Below are 10,617 nucleotides of genomic sequence, written 5' to 3'. Positions count from 1 at the left end.
TGTATTAGTGATGATGTGTTTCAAGTTTGGTGATCTGGTATTATTCGTAATGTTAGTGATGTGTTTCAAGTTTGGTGATGTGGTATTATTCGTAATGTTAGTGATGTGTTTCATTTTGATGATGTGGTATTATTCTTAATGTTAGTGATGTGTTTCAAGTTTGTGATGTGGTATTATTCGTAATGTTATCTATAAGTTTCAAGTTTGACAATGTGGTATTATGATTGTAATGTTAGTGATGTGTTTCAAGTTTGACAATGTGGTATTATTGTAATGTTAGTGATGTGTTTCAAGTTTGACAATGTGGTATTATTCGTAATGTTTGTGATGTGTTTCAAGTTTGGTGATGCAGTAATGTTACTGATGTTTTCAAGTTTGGTGATGTATTATTCGTAATGTTATGATGTTTTTCAAGTTTGGTGATGTGGTATTATTCGTAATGTTAGTGATGTGTTTCAAGTTTTGATGTGGTATTGTAATGTTTGTGATGTGTTTCAAGTTTAGTAATGTGGTATTATTAAGTAATGTTAGTGATGTGTTTCAAGTTTGGCGATGTGGTATTATTCGTAATGTTAGTGATGTGTTTCAAGTTTGATGATGTGGTATTATTTGTAATGTTAGTGATGTGTTTCAAGTTTGGTGATGTGGTATTATTCGTAATGTTAGCGATGTGTTTCAAGTTTGGCAATGTGGTATTATTCGTAATGTAAGCTATGTGTTTCAAGTTTGACAATGTGGTATATTTGTAATGTTAGCGATGTGTTTCAAGTATGGTGATGTGGTATTATTCGTAATGTTAGTGATGTGTTTCAAGTTTGGCGATGTGGTATTATTAAGTAATGTTATGATGTGTTTCAAGTTTGGCAATGTGGTATTATTCGTAATGTTAGCAATGTGTTTCAAGTTTGACGATGTGGTATTATTTGTAATGTTATCTATAGGTTTCAAGTTTGACAATGTGGTATATTTGTAATGTTAGCGATGTGTTTCAAGTTTGACGATGTGGTATTATTCGCAATGTTAGCATTGCATTTCAAGTTTGGTGATCTGGTATTATTCGTAATGTTAGTGATGTGTTTCAAGTTTGGTGATTTGGTATTATTCGTAATGTTTGTGATGTGTTTCAAGTTTGGCGATGTGGTATTATTCGTAATGTTAGTGATGTGTTTCATTTTGACGATGTGGTATTATTCTTAATGTTAGTGATGTGTTTCAAGTTTGATGATGTGGTATTATTTGTAATGTTAGTGATGTGTTTCAAGTTTGACGATGTGGTATTATTCGTAATGTTAGTGATGTGTTTCAAGTTTGGTGATCTGGTATTATTCGTAATGTTATCTATAAGTTTCAAGTTTGACAATGTGGTATTATTTGTAATGTTAGCAATGTGTTTCAAGTTTGACAATGTGGTATTATTCGTAATGTTTGTGATGTGTTTCAAGTTTGGTGATGTATTATTCGTAATGTTACTGATGTTTTTCAAGTTTGGTGATGTATTATTCGTAATGTTACTGATGTTTTTCAAGTTTGATGATGTGGTATTATTCGTAATGTTAGTGATGTGTTTCAAGTTTGACGATGTGGTATTATTCGTAATGTTTGTGATGTGTTTCAAGTTTAGTAATGTGGTATTATTCGTAATGTTAGTGATGTGTTTCAAGTTTAGTAATGTGGTATTATTCGTAATGTTAGTGATGTGTTTCAAGTTTGATGATGTGGTATTATTTGTAATGTTAGTGATGTGTTTCAAGTTTGGTGATGTGGTATTATTCGTAATGTTAGCGATGTGTTTCAAGTTTGGCAATGTGGTATTATTCGTAATGTAAGCTATGTGTTTCAAGTTTGACAATGTGGTATATTTGTAATGTTAGCGATGTGTTTCAAGTATGGCGATGTGGTATTATTCGCAATGTTAGCGATGTGTTTCAAGTTTGGCAATGTGGTATTATTCGTAATGTTAGCGATGTGTTTCAAGTTTGGCGATGTGGTATTATTCGTAATGTTAGTGATGTGTTTCAAGTTTGGCGATGTGGTATTATTCGTAATGTTAGTGATGTGTTTCAAGTTTGGCGATGTGGTATTATTCGTAATGTTAGTGATGTGTGTTTCAAGTTTGGTGATCTGGCATTATTCAGTAATGTTAGTGATGTGTTTCAAGTTTAGTGATGTGGTATTATTCGTAATGTTAATGATGTGTTTCAAGTTTGGCGATGTGGTATTAAGTAATGTTAGTGATGTGTTTCAAGTTTGGCGATTATTTTAGTAATGTTAGTGATGTGTTTCAAGTTTGGTGATGTGGTATTATTCGTAATGTTAGTGATGTGTTTCAAGTTTGGTGATGTGGTATTATTCGTAATGTTAGCGATGTGTTTCAAGTTTGACGATGTGGTATTATTTGTAATGTTAGCGATGTGTTTCAAGTTTGGCGATGTGGTATTATTCGTAATGTTAGTGATGTGTTTCAAGTTTGGCGATGTGGTATTATTCGTAATGTTAGTGATGTGTTTCAAGTTTGGTGATGTGGTATTATTCGTAATGTTAGTGATGTGTTTCAAGTTTGGTGATGTGGTATTATTTGTAATGTTAGTGATGTGTTTCAAGTTTGACGATGTGGTATTATTTGTAATGTTAGAATGATGTGTTTCAAGTTTGTGATGTGGTATTATTTGTAATGTTAGTGATGTTTTCAAGTTTTGGTGATGTGGTATTATTCGTAATGTTAGTGATGTGTTTCAAGTTTGGTGATCTGGTATTATCTGTAATGTTTGTGATGTGTTTCAAGTTTGGCGATGTGGTATTATCGTAATTAGTGATGTGTTTCAAGTTTGGCGATGTGGTATTATTACGTAATGTTAGTGATGTGTTTCAAGTTTGTGATGTGGTATTATTTGTAATGTTAGTGATGTGTTTCAAGTTTAGTGATGTGGTATTATTCGTAATGTTAGTGATGTGTTTCAAGTTTGGTGATGTGGTATTATTCGTAATGTTTGATGTGATCAAGTTTCAAGTTTGATGATGTGGTATTATTCGTAATGTTAGTGATGTGTTTCAAGTTTGTGATGTGGTATTATTCGTAATGTTAGTGATGTGTTTCAAGTTTGGTGATGTGGTATTATTCAGTAATGTTAGTGATGTGTTTCAAGTTTGTGATGTGGTATTATTCGTAATGTTAGTGATGTGTTTCAAGTTTGGTGATGTGGTATTATTTGTAATGTTAGTGATGTGTTTCAAGTTTGATGATGTGGTATTATTCGTAATGTTTTGTGATGTGTTTCAAGTTTGAGTAATGTGGTATTATTCAGTAATGTTAGTGATGTGTTTCAAGTTTGATGATGTGGTATTATTCGTAATGTTAGTGATGTGTTTCAAGTTTGGTGATGTGGTATTATTCGTAATGTTAGTGATGTGTTTCAAGTTTGTGATGTGGTATATTATTAAGTAATGTTAGTGATGTGTTTCAAGTTTGACAATGTGGTATTATTCGTAATGTTAGTGATGTGTTTCAAGTTTAGTAATGTGGTATTATTCAGTAATGTTAGTGATGTGTTTCAAGTTTGGCAATGTGGTATTATTCGTAATGTTAGTGATGTGTTTCAAGTTTGGTGATGTGGTATTATTAAGTAATGTTTGTGATGTGTTTCAAGTTTGGCGATGTGGTATTATTCGTAATGTTAGTGATGTGTTTCAAGTTTGGCGATGTGGTATTATTTGTAATGTTAGTGATGTGTTTCAAGTTTGGTGATGTGGTATTATTGTAATGTTAGTGATGTGTTTCAAGTTTGGCGATGTGGTATTATTAAGAATGTTAGTGATGTGTTTCAAGTTTGGCGATGTGGTATTATTCGTAATGTTAGCGATGTGTTTCAAGTTTGGCGATGTGGTATTATTCGTAATGTTAGTGATGTGTTTCAAGTTTGGTGATGTGGTATTATTAAGTAATGTTAGTGATGTGTTTCAAGTTTGGCGATGTGGTATTATTCGTAATGTTAGTGATGTGTTTCAAGTTCCATGATGTGGTATTATTCGTAATGTTAGTGATGTGTTTCAAGTTTGGTGATCTGGTATTATTCGTAATGTTAGTGATGTGTTTCAAGTTTGGTGATGTGGTATTATTCGTAATGTTAGTGATGTGTTTCAAGTTTGGCGATGTGGTATTATTCGTAATGTTAGTGATGTGTTTCAAGTTTGACGATGTGGTATTATTTGTAATGTTAGTGATGTGTTTCAAGTGATGGCGATGTGGTATCATCTCGTAATGTTGATGTGTTTCAAGTCCATGCATGTGGCATTATTGTAATGTTAGCTATGTGTTTCAAGTTTGGTGATGTGGTATTATTTGTAATGTTAGTGATGTGTTTCAAGTTTGGTGATGGTGGTATTATTCGTAATGTTAGTGATGTGTTTCAAGTTTGGTGATGTGGTATTATTCGTAATGTTAGTGATGTGTTTCAAGTTTGTGATGTGGTATTATTCGTAATGTTAATGTTTCAAGTTTGGCGATGTGGTATTATTCGTAATGTTAGTGATGTGTTTCATTTTGACGATGTGGTATTATTCTTAATGTTAGTGATGTGTTTCAAGTTTGATGATGTGGTATTATTTGTAATGTTAGTGATGTGTTTCAAGTTTGTGATGTGGTATTATTCGTAATGTTAGTGATGTGTTTCAAGTTTGGTGATGTGGTATTATTCAGTAATGTTAGTGATGTTTAGTTTGTGATCTGGTATTATTCGTAATGTTATCTATAAGTTTCAAGTTTGACAATGTGGTATTACTCGTAATGTTAGCGATGTGTTTCAAGTTTTGCGATATGGTATTATTCGTAATTTTATCTATAAGTTTCAAGTTTGACAATGTGATATTATTTGTAATGTTAGCGATGTGTTTCAAGTTTGGCGATGTGGTATTATTCGTAATGTTATCTATAAGTTTCAAGTTTGATGATGTGGTATTATTTGTAATTTTAGCGATGTGTTTCAAGTTTGGCGATGTGGTATTTTTCATAATTTTAGCATGTGTTTCAGGTTTGGCAATGTGGTAGTATTTGTGATTGTTAGCGATGTGTTTCAGGTTTGGCGATGTGGCTGCGTGTTCTGTTGGCGTGTTTGCTGCTGGAGGTCTGCACCGCGGCTCCACATGCTCACATCAACCGCCTTGCGCTCTTCCCCGACAAAAGTGCCTGGTGCGAGGCCAAAAACATCACGCAGATCGTCGGACACACGGGCTGCACGCCACGGTCCATCCAAAACAGGTCTCACACACACACATGCTGTTGTCCAGTCCAGGGAACTCGAGAAGGTTCCTCTGTGCTCGTTTGACCAAAATAAACATTCAGCTCTTAAATATTGTAAAACTTGTGTGGCGCAGCAATTATCATGTGTGGATGGCTCTAACAGTGTTGCGTTGTTTTTCAGGGCCTGCCTGGGTCAGTGTTTCAGCTACAGTGTGCCCAACACCTTCCCACAATCCACCGAGTCTCTGGTCCATTGCGACTCCTGCATGCCGGCGCAGACGCAGTGGGAGGTGGTGAGTGTGTCATTGTTAAACTACTAACACGTTAAGAGTTAAACGTCAAAACCACTGCGTAAAGTACGTGTAATACATACAGTGTTTTGTGTCCAGATTGGCATGCTTGAGCTGTAGTAGTGAAGACTGTTGAAATATTGCGAATACATTTCAATATTTGTGTTGAGGAAGTAAAGACTGCGTCCAAATGTTATCTTTTGCAGCAGTGGGAAAGAATATACTTTGAGCAGATGATAACTTTTGCGCTGCAGTAGTGAACACTGCAAAAAATGGTCACTTTTAATGCAGTAGTGAAAAACCACAGAAATACTGTGCTATAAAAGTACTGCTAATTTGTCACTGCATAAGTAATCTAATTTGTCACCTTTGGTGCAATTGTTAAAATGGCAAACTGCAGAAATATTGCGAGTAGATGAAAACATTTCGACTGCAGTAGTGAAAAATGCAGAACTACTGCGTGAAATTTTTTTGCAATAGTGAATATTGCATAAGTACTGCATCCAAACTGTCACTTTTGCTGGAATAGTGTAAATGGTCAATTTCATGAATACTGCAAATAAATGATATTTGTGCTGCAGCTGAGTAAACAGCAGAAATACTGCGTCCGCAGTCGTATTTGTGCTGCAGAAGTACCGTCTGCAGTAGTGAAAACAGCCGAAGTATTGACACATGCACTGATCTAATCTGTTCTCTAACACGTGGATGTGTGTTTGAGATGATGAATGCGTCCCGCCGCGTGTCTCGTCGTGTGTTGAGCTGCGAGCAAACCGCAATACCTGTTCAACATCCAGCGCGATGATGGATGGACTCGCAGTGGAGCTCGACTGACTCTTTATGAGGCATGTTGAAAGACAACAAACACACTCATCCGTCTTGCGCCGTGTTTTCACTGTCACGCGCGACTGTGTGTTGATTTCGTGTGTTTACAGTGTTTCGCGGCGGGCTTTCGTTCGCCCTCTAGTGTCTAAGTTTATTTGGCTTCGCCCACAGAAGACGGGAATGTTTGACCACCGGCGAAAGCGCGCTAGGGCAGTGTGTGCGAGATATCAACATATGAAAATAATCACTTTGTTTGCCCTCTTTCTCACCCGTGGAGATCTGGGAACGCTTGTATTGACGTTAACCCAACACCGTTGTGACGCACGAAGAATGTGGAGCTTCGGTCCGAGCTATATTTACACGCACTTAAACATCATGTTCTGTTTGCGAGACCTCTCCTAGAGTTCGCCGCTGACTCAAAGGGGCCGCTCTCTGCTACTTATTATGTTCTTTCATACAATCTGGCTTTAATAGAAAGCAGTTCACGTTTGGTAAATAAAACAGACTCAGGCTTGTGTTGACAAAGACCTGCAGTAATGTGACAGCAACCTGATCTGACCCGCAGTACCGACACTCACTTAGCGCAGACTAACGTTACACAGACGCCATGCGGCTAATTTCAAGAAAAACAAAATCACAGCCAATCAGGGCATGTTTGGCCTTCATTTTAGACACTCGGGAGGGGACTTCCACAGCAACAAAGCAACCGGGGGTCATTTTTTCCATGCGTGTTCTTGGTTTGTAGTGAGTTTTACCGACATTCAGTGTTTGGCCAATTAGCGTAGTCCAGTTAGCGCCATCATTATTTAGCTGAGAAGCATACGTCTCTATTGATGGCCACTTAAGTGTGTGCTCTGACAACTTTTTGCCAGCGATGCATTAACATAAAATGCCTGGGAACTTTGTGAAACAGACCTGTTTTCCCTCCTGATTTGCATTTCATTTACATATATTCATTTAGCAGACGCTTTTATCCAAAGTGACTTACAAATGAGGAACATCACAAGCTGTATGTAAGGCGGGATCTCTTATAATGCATCGCTGCTTTAGCAAAACTTGTGTTGCCTCGGATCTACAACGTTCACCAACATCAACTGGCTGCTTTGTCGCCAAAAATTGTTGACCGGTTGCGTTACTGCTAATCGCTAATCGCTAATCTAGTACTTATCGCATCATCAGTGTTGCAACCAGAAGCATTTTATCACAGTATTTGCTCTGCATCAAGTACAAAAAAACATCATATTTTTTAAATGAAAAAAGTACTGTGTGTGATTACTTTCGGTCTTCTTTGTTACGCAACTTGATGAATTGTAACTGGTTTATAAGCATTACTTTAAACGTTACAGACTTTTTCATTTTGATATTAAGCACAAAGTTCGAATGCAGTTTTTTTGCGTGTGTTGGCAGGTGACCCTGGACTGCGCCGGCAGCGATGAAGCCCCGCGGGTGGATAAGTTAGTGGAGCGCATCCTTCACTGCAGCTGCCAGTCGTGCAGTAAAGAGAGCAGCCAGGAGGGGGCGCTGCTGCAGCTGTATCCGGCAGACGGAGCGCTGGAAACGCCGTCGCTGCCGGAAGCTGCGCACACGCAGCACGCTCACGTGCATACCGACGCGCATTTAGACGTGCACGCGCCCGAGGCCGGGTGACGAGCGCAAACGCACGCGCTTTACACCAGGGCTGCGAGATTAATCGATAGCGGCGTGTGCCTGGCCAGGAAATTCGGTTCTAGATCCAGCTGTTGATCACCATCACACATTTAACACCCAGAGCCTCGGTTCACTCGACAAGCTACGGAAAATTCAATGCAGGCGATATAATCGCGCAATTATGAAAACAACGAAATTGCGATAAACACAGCTACTTATGTAGGTTCTCAGTGAACTACTGAAAGTAGCTTATTTTAATATACGTGTCAAATTATTTCATAGTATTCAAAGGCAATGCGTTATTATATACTTTATTATAATGATAATAAAAAGAATGCGAGATAAACCGTATATTGCCGTAGTCTTGTGTTTATTAGTTGTCCGTTTACTTAGCTAGTGCTGTAGGGACTGCCTGGATTTAGTTTTTTTCTAGTTTTTGTGGCCTTCAGGTGATTTCCTGCTGATCTCAGAACCGTGCTTCACTGACAAGATCTCGTCTTCGGTTTAATATCGATTAATCGTGCAGCCCTACTTTACCCTTTAAAGCCTACTGAACTCTCCGTCTCTGTCTAAAGCACTTTTTCACTTAGAGATCGTGACACTAATCGAGACTTTCTCACAGTCGCTGGAGTCAGCTCTGTGAATAAACGCGCACACACACACTCACACACACACTCACACACTCGACTATATATTACTGACGCGTCCGCACACACGTCCAGATCTATATATCTTTAATGTAGCCTACAGGAACACGTACAGTCAGACTGTGTGTCACTTATGTAATATTATAATCACAATAAAACGTGAAATCACCTTCATGTCTGAGCATTTATTCCTTCATCTGTGAGGCTCGATGTTTCCATCTCCATGTTTTTACGCACGAGTCATGAAACCTGAAATTCAGATAAAAAATGTTCAATTCACAAAGATGTTTTTCATGCTGTCTTGAGGTGTTTTTTGTCTCCTGTGGTGTTACTGCGAGGAGAAAAACAGCTAAAAGCAGCCTAGGCTCGTTTCAGCTGGTGTCCCAGCCTGGTCTTAGCTGGTTTAAGATGGTTTTAGAGGGGTTTTGTCCACATTTCCAACCTGCCAGACTGGTTTTTATCTTTTTTTCAGCAGGGAGTTTGTCAGAAAGTGGTGATTTTCTTCACTTTGATTCGTCGAGTGGATTAGGTAATTCTAATCTGCCGTAATGCAGCATCTAATGAAAATGACATTCGTGATTTTGTGTGTATTTTTGCTATAGCAGGCACTGTACAGACTTCTTCCTCGTCTAACTAGAGTGCTCTAAGGATTGTGAGATTTCATCCACGCGCCCTTAGAAGTGTGCTCATGTAGACAGATTATTAGTCTTTAGAAATGGAGCCCCGTCTGCATTATTTATAATCCACTTTTCACACTTTGCAGGAAATCACTTTTTACAATTTGAGCGAGACAAAAGCGACGGTAAGTGCTTTCGTGAGTAACAGCAGCATGGCGCTCATCTCTGCCGTGATCTTCAGATGAAAAGTGGACGCGGACGGGTTGCCATGGTAACCCTCGGGGACAGTCTGTGGTTACCGCTGATGACCTGTGTGTGTGTGTGTGTGTGTGTGTGTGTGTGTGTGTGTGTGTGTGTGTGTGTGTGTGTGTGTGTGTGTGTGTGTGAGTGTGTTCGCCAGCTCACGTGACAGTCTGATTGAGTCCAGGGAAGAAGTGGGACGCTTTCAGACCCACATTCAGAAGAACAGACAGGTTGTGTGTGTGCTTATGAACTAAACACACGTGTTATTGTGGCGCTTTCCTTGTATTTCTGTTGGGTTTGTTCTGATGTCCTCACACACACATATCTGAATTCTTGCATGTTATAGAACCGTGTCATGACTGAAGTCAACCAGCAGGTGGCGCTGTGAACACGTGCTTCTGAGCTTCTCAGTGTTTCTTGATTATTTGTCTTTTTACAAAAAAGTACTTGTTTTAGATTAAAGTACATTAAAAGTAGTTACTTTTTTAGTTCTGCGTGATTACATATTATTTACACAGTGGCAATTATTTATTTCAACCTTTAAACATTCTTTTCTAAAATAGCCAGCTTTTCAGTTTTCTGTCAGTAGAGAGCTGGATACTTAGTATTTAAGCCCTGGATTTACAATCTTTCATGTTTGAGAAGTGTTTTATTATCACATCATCTACTTTTATTTCCATTATCCCTCAATCTGTTATTTTACTAGTCAAGTCAAGTGTCTTTTTATTGTCATTTCAACTACATATAGCTGTGCAGTACATAGTGAAACGAGACACTGTTTCTCCAGGACCTGGTGCTACATGGAGTCACACTTACAACACAATACAAAAGAACTCACATACTGAGCTGAGACAGTGTCTTAGACACATAAAGTGTAAAGTGTGCAGACTAGTGCAAACAGCACTACATTGGAACGCTACATTGGAACGCAACATTGGAACGCAACATTGGAACACTTCTTTGGAACGCTACATTGGAACACTACTTTGGAACTTTGGAAAGCGTTTGTTTAAAACGCATTAAACTGCTTAAATTCACCAACTTTGCTGTCACGTGATGCTCTTTCACCTAATATATTTTTATTTTAAGTAGCCCTAAGATTGTAAAATAAATATTTT

General features: G+C 38.0%; 1 protein-coding gene across 1 annotated transcript in view; it reads left to right on the top strand.

The window, feature by feature from the left end:
* The window catches only part of nbl1 (NBL1, DAN family BMP antagonist), a 10,853-nt gene extending 2,045 nt beyond the window's left edge, over window positions 1–8,808 (top strand). Inside the window, exons 2-4 of the mRNA XM_043223722.1 lie at window positions 5,071–5,251; window positions 5,415–5,526; window positions 7,753–8,808. Of these exons, the coding sequence (XP_043079657.1) occupies window positions 5,071–5,251; window positions 5,415–5,526; window positions 7,753–7,992 (533 nt within the window). The 3' untranslated portion in view covers window positions 7,993–8,808. The remainder of the gene's footprint in view (window positions 1–5,070; window positions 5,252–5,414; window positions 5,527–7,752) is intronic.
* The last annotated feature ends 1,809 nt before the right edge of the window (window positions 8,809–10,617 follow it).

Source organism: Puntigrus tetrazona, chromosome 22 (assembly GCF_018831695.1).
Source record: "Puntigrus tetrazona isolate hp1 chromosome 22, ASM1883169v1, whole genome shotgun sequence".
Taxonomy (NCBI): domain Eukaryota; kingdom Metazoa; phylum Chordata; class Actinopteri; order Cypriniformes; family Cyprinidae; genus Puntigrus; species Puntigrus tetrazona.
This window is presented reverse-complemented; position numbering and strand designations above follow the sequence as displayed.